At 51.6% G+C, this 18,124-nt stretch overlaps 3 protein-coding genes across 4 annotated transcripts in view; 1 reads left to right on the top strand and 2 right to left on the bottom strand.

Moving 5' to 3' along the window:
• The first annotated feature begins 17 nt into the window (after positions 1-17).
• On the top strand, positions 18-5,265 carry TARBP2 (TARBP2 subunit of RISC loading complex). 2 transcript variants are annotated; one of them, XM_029955208.1, is made up of 9 exons: positions 18-365; positions 920-1,089; positions 1,896-1,998; positions 2,557-2,652; positions 3,220-3,292; positions 3,507-3,624; positions 3,929-4,056; positions 4,460-4,661; positions 4,817-5,265. In XM_029955208.1, exons 1-9 carry the CDS (start codon positions 313-315, stop codon positions 4,972-4,974), a joined length of 1,101 nt encoding a protein of 366 aa, XP_029811068.1. In that variant the 5' UTR covers positions 18-312; the 3' UTR covers positions 4,975-5,265. The 2 variants fall into 2 exon arrangements, with proteins under 2 accessions (XP_029811068.1, XP_029811069.1); XM_029955209.1 differs by lacking the exon at positions 18-365 and adding an exon at positions 514-614.
• A 289-nt stretch (positions 5,266-5,554) lies between these two features.
• On the bottom strand, positions 5,555-11,080 carry NPFF (neuropeptide FF-amide peptide precursor). Its single transcript, XM_029953312.1, has 4 exons — positions 11,002-11,080; positions 6,176-6,895; positions 5,859-5,980; positions 5,555-5,746 (listed from the first exon to the last, which is right to left on the bottom strand). The coding sequence occupies exons 2-4, from the start codon at positions 6,275-6,277 to the stop codon at positions 5,629-5,631; spliced, it is 342 nt and encodes a 113-aa protein (XP_029809172.1). The 5' UTR covers positions 6,278-6,895; positions 11,002-11,080; the 3' UTR covers positions 5,555-5,628.
• Positions 11,081-11,177: 97 nt separating this feature from the next.
• LOC115303518 (cyclic AMP-dependent transcription factor ATF-7) overlaps positions 11,178-18,124 on the bottom strand; it is an 85,057-nt gene continuing 78,110 nt past the window's right edge. The window contains exon 12 of the mRNA XM_029953311.1: positions 11,178-16,463. Within this exon, the coding sequence (XP_029809171.1) occupies positions 16,246-16,463 (218 nt within the window). The 3' untranslated portion in view covers positions 11,178-16,245. The remainder of the gene's footprint in view (positions 16,464-18,124) is intronic.

The raw sequence follows: 18,124 nt of genomic DNA, 5'->3' as shown, positions 1-18,124 counted from the left end.
TCTCCCCCTCTCTCCCTCTCCCACCCCGCCCCCCGTCCCCCGTTCGGGAAGCGGTAGTGGGGGGCTTTGCTCCTCCCAGAAGGCGGTGCTGCCTGGCAGGGCAAACCACGCGGAGAGTTGTGGGGCGGATAGCTCCCCTCCCGCTGGAGATTCATGGAGTCAGGTGGGCGGGGGACTCCATGTCCCAGCATGCCCCGCGGCGGGCCCGACCGGCCGCGACTCGGGGCTTGGCCCCGGCCCTAGCTCGTCGGCTGTGTATTGGGGTGCGTGGAGGCTGCAGTCACGGTGGCGCCCGCGGGGACGGAGGTGGGAATGAGTGAAGAGGAGCAGGGCTCCGGCACTACCACGGGCTGCGGGCTGCCCAGGTGAGCCGCCTTGTACCGATTCCTGCCGGGCGAAAAGCGTGGCGCGGTGCGGTGGAGTTAGCGGCGCGGCCCCAGCATGCACCTGGCCTGAGGGTTGTTCCCGGCAAGCATTGGGGTAGTGGGCCGTGGTTCCCGGCATGCATCCCGGCAGTGGCCACTGCCTCCTGCTCTAAATAGTTTGGGTTTGGCCCGGTTCCCAGACTGCACTTGGGGCACTGGGCTTTATGCCCCCGACCTTCAGTGCATTTGGTGGGTACCGGGTCCTTGGCCCGCACTGTGTCAGGGGACATGCACTTGCGACCTGCACTGGGGTGCAAGATCCTCTTCCTTAACCGAGACAGGAACAGTGCATTCCCCGCTTGCTCTGCGGGCAGTGGACCCTGCTTCCCCAGCCTGCATCTCTACTCCACATTGAATCCAGCCAGTGTTTGCTGTACTGTCCGGGGTTTCCTGGACCCTATGTCCCCCATGGTGTGCCTGGGTTTGATAATGTTTGGCCAGGTGGGTGCAGAGTTGGAGGTGTGATGAGGGTCTGTGCCCCCCACCTCCCTCAGTATAGAGCAAATGCTGGCAGCCAACCCGGGCAAGACCCCGATCAGCCTTCTGCAGGAGTATGGGACCAGAATAGGGAAGACGCCCGTGTACGACCTTCTCAAAGCCGAGGGCCAAGCCCACCAGCCTAATTTCACCTTCCGGGTCACCGTTGGCGACACCAGCTGCACTGGTGAGGAAGGCTTGGGCAGCCTGACTGGGGTGTGCATTCGCAGGGCCCTATTGGCTTTGTTTCGTGAAGTCTCTTCCCAGTTGTCTTCTCTGAGGCCAGTGAGGGAAGGAGAGATTTCAGGGGAAAAGCCACTGACTGGATTGGGAAAATGGGTGTATGAGGAGGTGGGTAGGACTTGGGAGAGTTAGAGGAGAAGTGGGACTGCCACAGTGCTCTGGCAGATTGTCATCATTCTGGAGGAGAAAGGGGAGTTAAAACCAAGTCTCTGAAATATTTGGGGGAGTATGCGTCTGCTGCACTGGGCTCTGTTTCAGGTGCTCCACCAAATCCCTAGTTAATCTTATATTACAGTCTAATCCAGTGAAGTAGATGGTAGTATCCTCACGTCGAATATGAGGAAAGAGACTCAGAGATTCAAAGACTTGTGCAAGGTCACATGTCTAGTAAGTGGCAGAGCCAGGCCTTGAACTCTAGAGCCTCCCTTTTTTTCTACCTTTCTAGTCATCTATCTCTATTGAGAGAAAAGGAAGTGCTTCCCAAAGGAAAGTAAGGCAGGGAAAGGATCTGCACCCAGGGTATATGAGCTCAGGATCACCTCTGCCTGGCCTGACTTGATTTGGGGAGCTCATGGGAAGATAAAAGCCCTTCCTTCCCGCAGTTAGTGTAGCACTTCCAAACTTGGGCAGGGGCACTTGGTGAGTGGGGCTTGGTTGACTCCCTCCAGCTGTGAGGAGAGAGGCTGTGGGATGCTGGTTTTTCTTCTGTCCTCCCGGTGACGTCCAGTATTGCCCACGCCCCTCTCTCAGGTCAGGGCCCCAGCAAGAAGGCAGCCAAGCACAAGGCAGCTGAGGTGGCCCTCAAACACCTCAAAGGAGGGAGCATGCTGGAGCCGGCCCTAGAGGACAGCAGGTGAGGGAGGAACAGCCAAGGCTTCCTAGAGGCCCTGCCAGGAACCCAGGCCCCTGTGCCCCCTCCTCTGCCCAGGAGGGCTGGCCTGGTGACACGTAGCCATCTCGACCTGGGCCTCTTCCTGAGCGTGTCCTCTGGACTGAGCAGGATGCTTCCGGGGCTCCTGCTGTTGTGAAGGACCCTTGGGGGGGAATGTCCAGAGGCTGTGGTTTGGGCTCAGGGTAGGGAGGGGGCAGGGTGGAGGCCGGGACTAGAGGGGCTGCTCCCCAGCATGCCTTCTCTGTCTAGCACGTTGTCCCTCCTTCTCCCACACATTCATTGGAGTTTGTAGCCTCCGTGTTTCTTGAGTAGGAAGAGACGCTCCTTTTCCTTCTTTCAGTCTTTTCAATCCAGTGTTTGGCAGCAAAGGATCGCTGGTGGTTAAGCTTCCTTGAGTCTTTGGCTGAAATGGGAAGGAGTTTTCTTAGGGGATGGGCACGTCAGGAGGACATGGGTTCCCACCCTCTACCCCCGCCCCCCACAAGGGTGTGAATCAAAGGCCCCCTTCCCCTCGGGAAGTTCTTTTTCTCCCCTAGACTCTTCACTGCCTGAGGACATTCCAGTTTTTACTGCTGCAGCTGCTGTGCCTCCTGTTCCATCTGCTGTTCCAACCAGGTATCTTGTGTTACCTGACTGCCTGAGTGGGATGGGGGAAGGAAGGGGTCCTGGCTCTTAGTCCCCCCAGCCTTTGGACCCAGGCTGGTCAGGCAGCCTGAGAGTAAACAGAGACTAGAATAGTTGGGGACCAGAATTTGAAGAATTTGTACCAGCTGGTAAGCTCTTGGGACAGGTGGGAATTTATGGTTTTTAAACAGCCACGTGGATGATGCTTGACCTTGTCTGAGGGTCTCACAGGCCCCATTTCTTTCTGAGTTGGTCACATGATGGTCCTGTGTGTGCGTTCCATCAGGTGCTTCCAGGGACTGGATATACAGCCCCTCTCCCACTGCCCTGGCCAGGTGATGATCCTTTGTTCCAGAAAGTCTAACTGGGCCTGAGCCCTGGAAGAGACCTCACTTGGTTGGGAGGGGGAGGAAGCAGACTGGATGTTTGGATGGACAGCTGCCTGCCGGGGGGTAGTAGGGAGATGGTCACGGGGATGCCAAAGCAGGGCTTAGGACTCATGGATAGGTGCAAAAGGGACAGCCCCATCAGCATTGGCCTGGACCCTTTTCCCTTCAGGAGCCCCCCCATGGAGGTGCAGCCCCCCGTCTCCCCTCAGCAGTCCGAGTGCAATCCTGTTGGCGCTCTGCAGGTGTGCCCCCATCTTCATTTCCCGTGCATGCCTGTCTTCCCTTGAACCTGGGGCCATGAGGGAAGGTCATGTGGGGCTCTTCCTCTGTTCTGAGGGCTTTTCCCACCGCCTTTATTCTGCTTCTAACCTGGAACCTGAGGCTCCCAGGGGAGGAGGGAGAGGACGTGAGTCTTTTCTCACTCAGCCCTGCGCACCCTTGTCTCTCCCTTCCAAGGAGCTGGTGGTGCAGAAAGGCTGGCGGTTGCCTGAGTACACGGTGACCCAGGAGTCTGGGCCGGCCCACCGCAAAGAGTTTACCATGACCTGCCGAGTGGAGCGTTTCGTTGAGATTGGTAACCGGGCGGAGGGGAGTTCTTGCAGCTACTCCAGCCCCAGCCACAGGCAGCTTCTAGCCTCTCTCTGCCAAAGCCCCACTATCCTGGCTGAGCCCCTGGCTCGGCTCCTTCCTCCCAGCTTCTCCCTTGCACTCTGTCCTTTGCCCCCGGCTGGCTGATAGGTTCTTGGGTGCATGGCAGGTCCTGAACTCCTCTTTCCAGCTGACATCCCGTGAGAGGACCCTCACCCTGAGTTTGAGCTGGGAGGAAGGCACTGGGTCTGCTGGGAATTAGAATCCAGCAACCCTCTCCCCACACACAGGCAGTGGCACTTCCAAAAAGCTGGCAAAGCGTAATGCGGCGGCCAAAATGCTGCTTCGAGTGCACACGGTGCCTCTGGATGCCCGGGACGGGAATGAGGCAGAGCCTGATGACGATCACTTCTCCATTGTGAGTGGTTTGTGCGGGCTAGGCACTGTGGTCCATCCTCCATGCCAGGCAGGGCCCCGGGGACATGGGCTGTCACTCGGGAGCCTCTCCAGGTCCCAGGCCTGCATCTGCCCATTTTCTACCAGAGCCAGAGTTCCTTGGGCCCCGTCACCACCTCAGCTACAGGCCTGCCTGGTGAGTGCTGTGGGGAGCTGGCCCGGGGCAGGGGCTCTGCAGCTTGGAATGATGAAGGCTGCCGGGACCCTTGGTCCAGAGTCTAGTAGTTAAGAGGGGCCAGGTCGGAGAAGGCATGTAGGACAAAGCGTTCATTCTGTGGGCTTTTCTCCCCTTGGCCTCGAAGGCCCGTTCAGTACCTGGGGTCTCAGCTCACGCTGCATCTTTCTCACTGTCCCCATGTCATCAGGGTGTAGGCTCCCGCCTGGATGGACTTCGGAACCGGGGCCCAGGCTGCACCTGGGATTCTCTGCGAAATTCAGTGGGAGAGAAGATCCTGTCCCTCCGCAGCTGCTCCTTGGGCACCTTAGGTGCTCTGGGCCCTGCCTGCTGCAGCATCCTCAGTGAGCTCTCTGAGGAGCAGGCCTTCCATGTCAGCTACCTGGATATTGGTATGGCTGGTCGGGAGGCCGGGGACGGTGGGGACTGAAGCAGAGCAAGTACATGTGGGTCTGTGGGGGCAGGGGAGGGCATATGGTGATGTGGCTGTATCCCTGCCAGCTCTGCCTTCCCACCCAACCATGCCCCCCTCTCTTTTGGTCTCCAGAGGAACTGAGCCTGAGTGGGCTCTGCCAATGCCTGGTGGAGCTGTCTACACAGCCGGCTACCGTGTGTCACGGCTCTGCAGCGACCAGGGAGGCAGCCCGAGGCGAGGCTGCCCGCCGTGCCCTGCAGTACCTCAAGATCATGGCAGGCAGCAAATAAAGCCCTAGCTGGACTCACGGATGTGCACCCATGCTCCCTGCCCTTCTTGCCCCCAGCCCATGTGTCTGCTCAGCTCTGGTACCCCTAGAGGTGCCGTCTCTACCTCTGACACAGACTGCCTGCCTGCAGGCTCAAAAGGACACAGGGCCAGGAGCCAGCGACCATAGGGCCTTGGCTGGCCCAAGACCTGTCCTCCTGTCACTGGTGGTGACGAGTGGGAATGAAATCAGGGGGCTCTCCTCCTCTCTCCCTAGAGCCCAGAATAAATGTGCTGCCTCTTGGATTCTTAAATCTGCTGTTTCTCTGACCAGTACTGGCGACGGAGGAGGTTAGCACCAGATTGCCTCCCCTGTTGTGCCTCCCCAGCTTGTTCCCCACATGTCCTCACATTCACCTTTCTAGTGGCAGGAGGCTAGCTGCAGTGACCTCTGGGACAGCCACCACCTGGGTTTCTGCAGAGCTCGGTTTTGTGGGGATGGAGGGGGCTGTGGTTCTTGTCCCAGGGCTCTCTCCCAGCCCTTTCAAGTCTCATACAGGCAGACACACGGATTCAGAAGCGAAACAGCTTTATTTGGGGGTGGGGGTGGGTGGGTAAGGGAGACATGGCACTTTCAGTTGTGTGCCTTGCATGCAAACATATCAAGGGATGACATGTCACTTCTTCCCAAAGCGTTGGGGTGCAGCCAGGCTCCAGAATGGGGAGCTGAGCCCCTCCCCAGCTCGGGGACCCAACTGTTCGCTGCTCCAGGAGCCCCGGGTGTTTCTGCCAAACCTTGGAAGAGATCCATCCTCAGCTGTAGGTTCTTTTAGCCCTTCCCAAATCTCCCCGCCCCCTTTCCTGTCCATCTGGCCCCTGCCTTGCCCATTGTCCTTCTTAGACTCACCTCTGGGGCTGAAACCGAAAGGCTGAGCTGCGGCCTGGTCTCTGCATGGCCTGGAGCAGGGAATGCAGGAATGACCCAGGGGTCTGGGCCTCCTGCAGCGGGCGGAGCCTGCTGTCTTCCTCCTGTGGTACAGGGCCATCAGGGAAGGAAGATGGGCAAAGGCCTTGGACATTTAGGTCCCAAGGCAAAGGGAAGCTGAGGATATGAGCTCAGATATGAGGACCCAGTGAAGACCCCAGCAGCCCGAGTATCTGAACTTGGAGCACAAGCCTCAAGCTGAGATAGAAAAATGGCATGGGGACACGGTGGTCACTTACCACGAATATCTGGTGTCCTTTGTCTTGGCTGCCTGGGCCTTGGGCATAGCCCCAGTCTGTCAGCAGCAGCAGCAACAGCACCGCTGCCCTCCTAGAATCCATCCTGCCATGTGCCTTCCTGCAGCTATACTGCCTCTTATACCCGCTGTGCTCTGGCCCCCGCCCCACAGTAGCATCGGGAGCGGGGGGGGGGGGGGGGGGGGGGGGGGGGGGGGGGGGAGGCTCTAGAGCAGGCAATGGAAACTCACGGCTCCATTAGGAGCCGCCTGGGACCCCCTCCCATGGCACCCCCGGGACTTCCTGCTCCCAGCCTCCGGCTCCCAGCCCCAAGGCCTGGAGTTATAGACTTTATTAGATGCATAAATCCTGTCTCCAGAGCTCAAGAAGCATCATTAATTGCAGATGCTTTGTCAGAGGCAGGCCCTGAAGGGCCTCCAAGAACCCCCAATTTCTCAACAGGTTGGAGCGCTCCAATTGATCACTTCCTCTCTTTCCTAACTTAGAGAAGAGAAGCATAGAGGAAGTCTTCTCAAGAAGGGCTAGGCATTATGTCTTGGGACAGAGGGAGGGGCTGAGAGCCAGGGGTAGAATTAGCCAGAATGACCCAGCTAGGTCCCTCCCGTGACTGTGGCTGCAGCTCTGGGGTCATCCAGACCATTCATACCCTTGCCTACATGTCTCTTGGAGGGCTTAAAACAAAATCACTATTCTGAGATTTGCCTGTGGATGGAAAAGTGGGATACAGAAGGAGGTTAGAAGGTTTCAGAGGCCACACAGTGGGGATTGCTTCAAATCTTTGTAAAAAGAGCCTTGCTTAGGGCCTGCCTCACCTGGGCTTCTGGAGCCCTCCTCTGCAGTGCGGCGCTGCTGCCACCCTGTGGCCACAGCTCTGCACTGTCAGATCCAGCCATTTCCTTTTTCTGCTCTTTGAAGGGTGGGGGGAGATGGAGGTTCCTAAGACCAACCCTAAGGAGCCACAGAAAGGCAGGGGTAGGGGTTGGAATGTAGTTCTGTTCACCTCCTCCTAGTCACCCCAGCCTCTGCCTGGCTCTGACCTGTTGGAACAGGTGACAGGAATTCTGCTTTGGGAAAAAATTAGTCACTCTCAGGAAAGGGTCCTTCAAAGTCATCTGGAAGTTTCCCTTCCTTCTAATCCTAGAATCCATTCCTCAGCTCCCCTTCCTTCCCCCGCTGCCCCGTGTGGTTCTCGAGCCTGTGTTGGAGAGGGGCCATGACATAAAGGGCCTGTGGATCAGATTCGGGCAAGCCCATCTCTTTAAACTGCAGTCTCCTCACCTAAAACATGGCAATGTTAAAAAGAATTATTGCTGGGGCCTCTGGGTGGTTGAGTTAGCTAAGCATCTGATTTCAGCTCAGGTTATGACCTTGAAGTCCATGAGTTCTAGCCCCATGTTGGGCTCTGTGCTGACAGCTTTGAGCCTGGAGCCTGCTTTGGATTCTGTGTCTCCCCCTCTCTCTGCCCCTCCCCTGCTCACACTCCCTCGCTCTCTCTCAAAAATAAACATTAAAAAAAATTGGGGCAACTCGGTGACTCAGTTGGTTGAGTGTCTGACTTCAGCTCAGGTCATGATCTCACAGTTTGTGAGTTTGAGCTCTGCCTCGGCCTCTGTGCTGACAGCTGAGAGCCTGGAGCCTGTCTTCAGATTCTGTGTCTCCCTCTCTCTCTGCCCCTCCCCAGCTCATGCTTTTTTCCTCTCTCTCTCTCAAAATAAACAAACATTAAAAAAATTTAAAAAAAGTAACCACTTTCTAGGGTGAGCATTATTTGAGATACTTTTTGTAAAATCTAATTGGCACAGGATCTGGCAGAGAGCAAGTGTCCTCAAAAAGTTAGCAGTGGTGATCCTTGCACACACGAGTCCCAGTGAACTTTCCATCTCCCGAGACAATGGCTGGGCAGATGTATCCATGTGCCAGGCTGGCTTCCGCCTCCTGTGGCCTCCACCAGGGTTCTCAGTGTACCCCACAAAGTCAGACTGTTGCACATCTTTCATGTGTGCAAACCTTCCACGTATGTGAAGACAGATTTCCTTCTTCCGCTCAATTTTTTTGTTATGGGGACCTCCTTCTTTTAAGCAAGGCATCTGGAAATCAACTTATAACTTTAGATAGGTAGAATAGAGCAGGTTTTGATCTGGATGTTGTATATACTAGGTTTCTATTAATGCAGCCTAAGGTAGGGGGAACCCCTCTGTAAGCTTGGGCTCACAGTTGGTCCCAAGCACAGAACCTGACAGTCAACATCATTACATCTTAAGAGTGTCACCGCTTCTTGGAAGGGAGTATCCAGGCCACAAGCAGATGGGTTTTCTGTGGGAAATGGATCCTATACCACATCACTGCCTCTGTCTGTTCTTACCTGACAGAAGATCAGAGGGGCAGGGTTGTGAGGGCGTGTGAGTCACTGCAGAGTGGCTCTGGGGTCAGAGTGTTTTAAAGCTAGCCCGTGCACTTCACCATGTGCTTTGGGCAAATGTCTTAACCTAAACCTCAGTTCATCTTAAATGAGGCATTACCAAGAGGCTGTTGTGAACAGAACATGACTTAATGAATGCAAAGCATCTAGTGTTCCATCTAGCACAGAGCAGTCAGGAAGTGTTTGCTACCCTGATTCTCCTAGTATCTCTGGTCATTAATTACAAGTGGATCTGAGCTAAGGCTCAATTCGGAAAAGGTATGGTCTAGCTAACTTCCTATGTCCAGGATAGAGACAGCTACCTCCTTTGGTAGGTACAGGCATACCTTGGAGATATTGCTGGTTCAGTTCTAGACCACTGCAATAAGATATCACAATAAGGCAAATCAAATTAATTTTTGTTTCCCAGTGCACATAAAAGTTATGTTTACATATGCTGTCATCTATTAAGTGTGCGAATGTCTAAAAAAATCAATCATGTCCCCATGCCTTAAATTCAAAATATTGCTGGGGTACCAGGGTGGCTCAGTTGGTCAAGCATCTGACTCTTGATTTTGGCTCAGGTGATGATCTCAGGGTTCATGAGAGCTAGCTCCATGTGCTGACAACGTGGAGCCTACTTGGGATTCACTTTCAAAATAAACAAAACTTAAAGTTAAGATATTGCTACAAAATGCTAACAATCATCTGAGCTTTTTAGTGAGTTGTACTTTTTTTTTTTTTTTTTTTTTAAGTAAGCTCTACACTTAACGTGGGGGTTGAACTCGGGACTCTGAGATCAAGAGTGAACGCTCTACCTACTGAGGCAGGCAGGCCCCCTGCAAGTTGTAATTTCTTTGCTGGTGGAGGACCTGGCCTTGACGTTGATCACGGCTGACTGATCAGTTGGTGACTGCTAAAGGGTTGGGTGGCTGTGGCATGGAGAGTTCTTAAAATAAGACAATGAAGTTTACTTCATCAATTGGCTCTTCCTTTCATGAATGACTTCTCAGTAGTGTGTGATGCTGTTTGATAGCATTTTACCTACAGAATTTAAAACATTGGAGTCAAACCTCTCAAACTCAACCACTGCTTTAGCAACTACGTTTCTGTAATATTCTAATCATCTTTTTTAAGATTTTAATTTTAAGTAATCTTTCCACCTAACATGCGGCTCAAACTTGCAATCCCAAGATCGAGTCCTGTGCTCCACTGACTGACTGAATGTGGCTGCTGCCAGGCACCCCTGTAATATTCTGTCACAGATACTACATCCCCGGGGAGGCTCAAACCATCAACCTTTCAGTTAATAGCTGAACGAGTACAGAGAACCGCCCTGTAATACTCTAAATCCTCTGTCATTTCTACAGTCTTGACACCATCTTCACCAGAAGGAGAATGTGTGTCAAGAAACCACTTTCTGTGCTCCTCTGTAAGCAGCAGCTCCTCTGTTCAGGCTGGATCATGGAGTTACACCAATGCAGTCCCATCTTCAGGCTCCACTTCTAAATCTACTTCTCTGCTGTTATTTCCGCACATCTGCAGTTACTTCCTCCACTGGAATCTCATACCTTCAATTCGCAACAGAACTAAACAAAACAAACCCTCCACACTTCCTGTGAAGCGCAATAGAACAAGATAACGTCTGCAGCTGCAATGGTGTAATTCTTCCAACTTGGGAAAGCACCCTCCCTTCAGTCTCAGCACTTCCAAAACCTCACGATGTTGGCGGCTTTGGTATCTGGCTTTCAGCAACTTATTTTCTCACCCTTCTCTGGGAACCCATGTGCTCCTGAGCATAACACACTGAAGACCACTACTTTCCTGTAGAGACTCAGGCTTGCTACTTGCGTCATTTATACCAAACACCAGCCACAAACAGCTTCTAAATCGCTTCTCTTCTACTGGGAAACCCTCAGAGGCACCTGCTATCTGCTGGTCAAGTTTTGCAGCCTGGCTCTCTCTTCCTCACTTGTGCTAATTACCTAAGGATACACAGACTCGAGCTATTAGTAGGGACTGCCCTGCCCCTCGCCATAGTTCCTGGCCATTGCCTGTTTTTCTTGCAAACTCTCACCTGCTTCTAAACAAGCTCCACCCCTCACTTGCGGATTGACCTCTTCCCCACATCTTCACTTCCTGTGTGTATGTGTGCACTCCCCTAGCCATGCTGGAAAGTTTCTGAGAGTAGGGCTTGCTTTTGTTTTTTATTGTTGGGAGGAAGGTGGGGACAAAACACTGAAAGATAAGAGGCCACTTGTCTTTGGACACCGGGCCATCCCCCATCCATATAAAGCACCTACGTTCTACATCGAAGGCTCCCATGATGCACTCCCCAGGGCAGTGCACAGATCTGAGTCCTGGTCTCTATGCCTTCTTTTGTGTTATGTAATTTATATAAAATACCTACCTTCTCTAGGCTGTGTCTTCCCTGCATCAAAAGGAGGGATAAGAATCCCTGCTCCTTGTGTCCTAAAAAATGGGAGAGTGAGGAAAAGCACAGACATGAAAGCCCAAGGAGTTCCCAGAGAGAGTGGCTAATGAGACTTGAAGATCAGAGTACCAAAGCATTAGACATAACAATGGTTCTCTTTGATAGTTTAATGTTATATTTGCAGCATAAATAAGGCACAATATATGTCAGGGCAAGGGGGAGCGGGAGAAGGCATGGCTGGGGGCAGAACTGCTGGGTGTTAAGGGGGGGATGGAAGAAGGCACGGTTAGGGAGAACAGAGTGAAGCCTCTGTCTCAGGCCCCTCCCAGGAGATCGTGAGAGCCTGCTCACAGGGATCATGCCAAGTTGGGTGGCAGGGAAAGGGAGAAGACGGTTTTGTAACAGCCCGTAGCACCGCATCCTCCCACCTGTCAAAGTCCACCGCTGGGGACGGGGGAGACCCAGACCCAGAGTCGAGTTCCCTGCCAGGATGGAGAGGTGCTGCTACATGTTAAAGATATACAGATGAACAGAGATATAACCATAGATACACACTGCTTTTTTTCAACAGATACCATGTCAGGAGGCTGCAGCCTCCACGGTTGGGGCTGGAGGCTCGTCTCCCTGCCGGAAAGGGTGTGTGTGTCTGTGTGTGTGTACAGGACAGCGAGAGCTCCAGCCCGTCCTTCCTGTAACAAAGAATGTGGAGTGACCAGTCTGCAAGGGAATATGGGACGATTCCTGTCAGGACCAAGTCAGGACAGGTTTTAGGAAGAAGTAGAAGGAACTCAAACCTAGATTTTGAGATGAATGACATGGTTGTTGTTTTAATGGGGGTGGAAGGAGGAAATGGAAAGATGTGTTAGTGCTAAGGCAGAGGATGGTACTTAAAATATCCCCGACACCCTACAAGGATTTCCCAGCTTGCCCCTAAGGCAATGGTTCTCACACTTCAGTGTGCGTTAGAATCACGTGGAGTGCCTGTTAGAGCCCAGCCTGATTCAGTTTCCGATTCAATAGGTCTGTGGTGGGGCCCAAATGTGCATTTCTAACAAGCTCCCAGACACTGATGCTGCTGCTGCTACTAGGCCTGGACCACATCCTGAGAACCACCACCCTAAGGGAAGGTCAATGAAACTAGTGCTCATAGCCATTTCTTACAGCTAAAACATTACTCACCAGTAGCGAATGCTGACAGTAGCTCTGTGCTACCAGCACCCCATTAGAAAAATAAAATAAACCCTAGCAGCTACAATACAAACCTGCATCTGCAAAGGACACGCTGCCTTAACCTGCCTTACTCTCCCCAGTCTTTTCTCATTCTGGGGACAGGACCTTTACCCCAAAGAGAGACGAATGAACTGGTAGCAGGGTAGCCACCTACGCTCATTCCTGCTAGGTCACCACTCTGAGGTGAATGGGTGGGGATTTATGTGTGTGTACATGCATGTATGCAAACACTGAGAGAAATCAGTGAGGGGGATGATTAGGGTTGTGGGGTGCTGAAGTAGGATGGGGATCCTCTAATCTGCCTTGGGGTCCTCACCTGTCCCATTTCCCCCACTACCCCTGTCAAACAAAAGTCTAAAGAAAGCAGAAAGAGCATATCAACAAAGGCATATGTGATATAACTAGGAAGACTGGATTCTAAACGGACTGATTACAAAATTAAAAAAAAGAATACATTTCCTTCCGGTGTATACAATGTACAATATTAATGAAAAATAATGATTAGGGGATGGCAAGGAAGTCATGAAAAAAAGGGGGGACTCGCAGGGGAAGGGGGCTGTCTCGGGGCTAGCACCTTTTAAGGAGCCTCTCAGTATGAAGCAGGGGAGCCTTAGAAACCAGAGGAGGAGTTTTTTGGTGTCTGATTGGTGGTTCAGGCTGTAGACAGGGCTAACCGTGGTTATGGTTAAGTACCCCGTCAACCAGGATGGGTAATGCTGGAGGGCAGTGAATCAGGAAAGAAGCTAAGAACGGCAGAACAGGCTTAGGGAAGGCGGCAAGGTGAGGTTAGGTCATCTCCTATTTACCGCAATAGAGGGTTTAGTGCTTAGAACCATGGAGAGGAGTGGAGGCTGAAGGAAGCCAGATTTGGGTAGACAACCAATAGGGAAAGAGCAAGTAAAGGAGGGCCTACTTTTTCCCTTTCTAGCAGTGACGGAAGTTTTCTCAGACTTTTTAATTCTGAGAATTCTTTTAAAGGAAAAGGGCAAGCTTTCTTTTAAAGGAACAGGGCAAAAGTATGCAGTCCAGAACACCTGGTCTGGAACTTTTCTCGTTGGCCTTGCTTATCTATCAGCTATATCTCTGGAGTGAGGTGGGAGGCCTGAATCCCATGTTTGGCATCCACACTCCCAGCTCCTTTCACAAAGTATCTTCCCCTGCGCCCCTAGAAAGACCATGGTCAATAAGAAGGGGGAAGTGATGCCCTCTATGATGCTTGGTTCTGGTCCAGATGAGTCTGGAAAGCAAAGGGCAAGGGAGAGTGGCCATGCGGCTGGAAGCAATAACCAGTAAGTATAAGTGACATTCCCCTTAATTATGAGAGAGTCTCAAGATAACCAACTGCTCTGCTTTCTCAGTGAGGCCAAGAACAGCTAAAGAGTTATCTGGGGGGTTCTGTCCTGTCCCTTCCTACTGCTTCACTAGTAAGGTCCAGCAATCCCTTCATTTAGGCCCCAATAATAACTTCGCACCAATGACAATGAGGTAAGGGCTCAAGAGAGGGAGACACAGGGACTAAGAAACTACATGAGACCCTCTAAACAAACTAGTTGTCCTACAGGGGGACAGATGGGTACGACTCGAACTTCTTCCAAGGCCAAGCAGTGAGGCAGGGCACGTGTGCAGTGACAAACGGATTCCTAACTTGAAAAACACTAGAATAAAGGGGAAGAAAAATAGTCCAGGGTCTTATGAAGGCTCCTTAGGAGCCATAAACTCAGTCAAGCTTTAGGGCAAGGCTGCTGGTGGGAAATCAAGATGATAAAAAATGAAACACAACTAAAGCAGAAGAAAGTCCCAGGGAGCAGCCGTCAAAAGGAAAAGTCCTGAGTACAAGTTACGGCTGTGAACTGTTTAAGGCAAGTGTAGTCCCTGGAGGTGGGGACTTGCATCCCAACCATCTGTTGGGCCATTTGCTAGTCTGAGTCACCTCGGGGGCTGTTCCTGTTGGGTCCCGGGTGGCAGAGGATGAGAAAACCGGGTTTTCTCTCCCTTCTCTTTACCAGGTGTGTCTTGTTCAGCACTGGCTCTGAGAAGCAGGAGGGGAAAGGAAAACAAATGCAGTGGAACGTATCACCTGACTGGCTCACCAGTACAGCCTCAGAGAGGATGGGAATCTTGTAGCTTAGATGTCCTGATTCCCCCATGACAGCCAATTCTGGAAGAGAAACTAAGGAAGGAAGCTGGCAGTTATTTTGTATGTATGCTTAAGACGGAGGCAGAAGAGAGGGAGAAAAGGGCATTCTTGGCTTGGGCAGATGGCAGAAGGTGGCTCTGGGACAACTGGAAGGGATTCTTACTGACAGGCTATTAAAGCTGACCTATCTATCCACAGGCCTCTGGCTCTGGGTCACTTCCTGTGGCCTGGTAGAAACTGCATAGTTCAGAGCCAAAGGAAGATCAGAAGTCTTAATGGGGAAGAATGAGGGACAAGCGGGATGAATGTCTCCCCTTGCAAGCTAACTCCTCAAAGTAAGAATGGCTGAGAGCAGTAGTCACCAATTTCCCAGGCAGCCAAGACCTTCCCCAAGCAGGGCTGTTCTGCTGAAATCAGTACTGCACCTCCTCTCTCTTGCCTCTTCCCATCCTACCTAACCCTTGAGAAAACCCATTCAGGACCCTGGCTCTGATATCTGAGTCTGGGGTCGGGCCTTTGGGGACACATTGCAGAGAGCAGGGAAGGGCTGAAGACATGCTGCAGAAGCAGAGGGGACTAGTGGATAGCCTAGGAGGCTGGGGTGAGACAGAAGGGGGATCCACTTCTGTGACGGGCATTCGTGAAAAGAAGACCCTAGCCCAGAAAAGCAGACAGACATGTGAGGCTGGGAGATGGGAAAAGAGCAAGGGAGTGTGAGCGTGCCCGACACAGCAGCTCCATAAGGCTGCATCTGAAGAAGGGAGAAAGAGGCAGGACACAGACAGGGGGACAAAGAGGGTGAGACAGGAGTGGACAGACGACCAAAGGGAATATGTGTGCTTTGGCCAGTAAACTCTTGTAAAATCTAAAGGATCAATTCAGTAACCTGATAGAACAAGCTTTAACCTATACTGTTCTTGCCTGCCTTAATGCTGGCTGCAGGAAGGCGGGCTGGGGAGGCAGGGAATCAGCCAGTCACACTCGGGGCGCTTTCCCTTTTCACTAACAAGCAAGAGCTAATAAGGTCACACAAGTTGATCTTGCCAATGCTTAGTGGGAGGCGGAAAAGGCCCCACCTGGAGACCAGGAAAACTCAAGACACAAAATGAGGTACCCAAATAGCTCTGGAAGTAGTTGAAAAAGGACTAGAATTCTTGGGGTTTATTTCTTTCTTTTTGCTTGTTTTTGTTTTTGAGGGTTTTTTTGGTGGCAGGTAGGGAGAAGGTTTAAAGTTTATAGAAGAGCTGGAAAATACTGCTAATTCATGTATCAAAGGTAACTTCACATTCGCCATAAGTGAATGTTTTAACTAGACTTCAGGAAGGGGAAAATGGGATAAGATAAGCAGCTAATGGGAGACAAAGTCCTGAGCCTATGGGATGGCTGAGGCAGGCCAGCAGGTGACCTGCCATCAACACTAGCCTCCCTCTACCTAGCAGGAAGTGGTGTGCTGCTAAGGAACAGGAAGAGAACAGCCATGGCTTAATGGGGCGAGAGGGAACTGAGAAACCCAAAACCTAGAAGTGCAAGGGTTAGTGTTAAGAGAGGTACACATGCACAGGCGGGGGTGATTGTTCGGACCATCTGGAAAGGCCTTTGGCTGTGGGTACTTCAGAAACTGCCCTCTTTGGGGATGATCTATGTGGCTCTGGGGCTGGGAGGCTCCTAGTACAGGTGTCAACGTACATGACCAAGTGGCTGAAGAGAAAAGGCCCACATCTGTCTGTTACTCACAACACACAATCTTCCCCCCATACTGCAACGTCCAAGGCAGACGGAGGGGATAAGATGACATCTCTCTTGGCTCTCGCGCGGGCCAGCTCTGGCTGGGGACCTCTCCACCAGGGGAGGCATCATCTGCCCGCAGACTGGGACTGTGGGGTCATGATCACATGCGACTGTATTGGCATGCTCAGTTCTGTCCTTTGGCTGGCCATCTGAGTGAGGACTGAGGTGGCCACAGCTTCGGCTGCAGAGCGAACACTGAGGCCATTGCTGGGCGCTGTTGCCGAGCTGTGTTGAATCACAGGGGCTGGAGAACCTGTGGGCTCTGAGCTTTCCTTGGGACTTTCTGCCAGGGAGGAAGGCAAAGAGCAGAGAACAAGTGATTAGAGAACAACATGGGCAAACAAGCAGGACTACCTTGTGCCACAATTCTAAAGGGGCCCAAAAGAAAAGGAAGCCCATCATTCTCTGGGGGAACCTCTTAGAGTCTTGGCTCCTAAGCCATGAAGGGGTTGGGAAATGGGAAGCTGTGAGAAGGGAAGCAAGAACCAGGCCCACATTAATCTATCCATCCTTCTAAAGCAGACACCTCAACATGTTAATTACACCATCTGGCTTCTAGGTCTTTGTGTAGTTCATTACCCCTATTGGAACACTCTTCCGTTATTCATGTCTTTAAAGGTGATTTAAAATAGATCTCTTGTTTTAGCTATCCTGATTAATTCCCATAAGAATTTAATTATTCCATTATTTTTTATGTTCCTTTAGCATGCAGTTCCACCACAGGTGAGCCTGATAAATATCAAGGTGCACTTAGATGACGTTATGACCAATCCTTGGCCAAGGTTCAGTTAATGCAACAAACTACAAAGAGGCCTGCTGGGCCCTCCTCACTATCAATTAGCTAGGCATTAATGACCTCTAACAGGTATTATGAGCTATGCCACATCACCTAAAGTGATGCTAAACACAGAGCTGAGCTGCACAAAAAGGTGACTCCATGTTGTTCTTCAGTCAAGTTTAATTAAACATCACATAACCTCTACAACTGCTTAAACAGAGACGTGTGCAATAAATTCGGGCAAACTAATAAGAGTTGGCTGTATTTTTCATTCACTCCTGGTGTTTTCTTTCAGGATTCAAATATAACCTCCTCTGTGAAACCTTCTTGGTTGCACTCATGAAATTAACCACTTCATCGTGTAGGCTTTCAGAGCGCACATTCATCTATTCCATCTATTCATTTTACCAGTGTCCTCTGTGCGCCCGCACTGGGGCAGATAATGAATAAACCAGGAGGCCTGTCCTCAGGAAGCTCCCACGCTAGGGGGTGTGGCAGGGTTAGCTGCACTTACCTTATTCACAGGTTGACATGTTTACCTCCTCATACCTCTGAGTCTCTCAGAGGCGGAGACAGTGTGTCATTGTCCTTTGTCAAATACCTACCACGGTGTCTACACTACACAGCAGGAACTAAATATAGCTTTGGAAATATGTAGTTTAATGGATCGACTCCCTCTTAAAAGTTCTTGCAGGGATTGAGTAGAAAACTTACTGTATATAGATTTCATACTGATGAGTACTCAGTCCTTGTCTTCCTTACCCCATCAAAAAGGATTTGAAATAGCTTATCACTGAACTTGTTGAACCACTTTCTTATTCTGGTTTCCAGAACACCACACCCACTACTCAGCTCCTTTTCCTCCCACCTTCTTGGTGGCTCATTCTGCTACATCGGTGGGTTTCTTCTCCTTTCCTTGACCTCTGACTGTTGGGAATACCCCAGGGCTCGGTCCTGCGACTGCTTTTCTCTTCCTGTCTGTGCTCTTTCGATAATAGTTAACATTTCATCTGGTTTTGTGGCTTTAAAAACTAACTACATGCTGCCGAGTCCCCACCTTGTATCTACAGTCTTTCCCCTGAATTGCAGGGCCACATAACCGGCTTCCACTTGACACCTCCACCTGCAACCCTCTACTCCAGTTTACTGCAACTCCATTCTGGCAG

This window comes from Suricata suricatta, chromosome 10 (genome assembly GCF_006229205.1).
Source record: "Suricata suricatta isolate VVHF042 chromosome 10, meerkat_22Aug2017_6uvM2_HiC, whole genome shotgun sequence".
Lineage (NCBI taxonomy): Eukaryota > Metazoa > Chordata > Mammalia > Carnivora > Herpestidae > Suricata > Suricata suricatta.
This window is presented reverse-complemented; position numbering and strand designations above follow the sequence as displayed.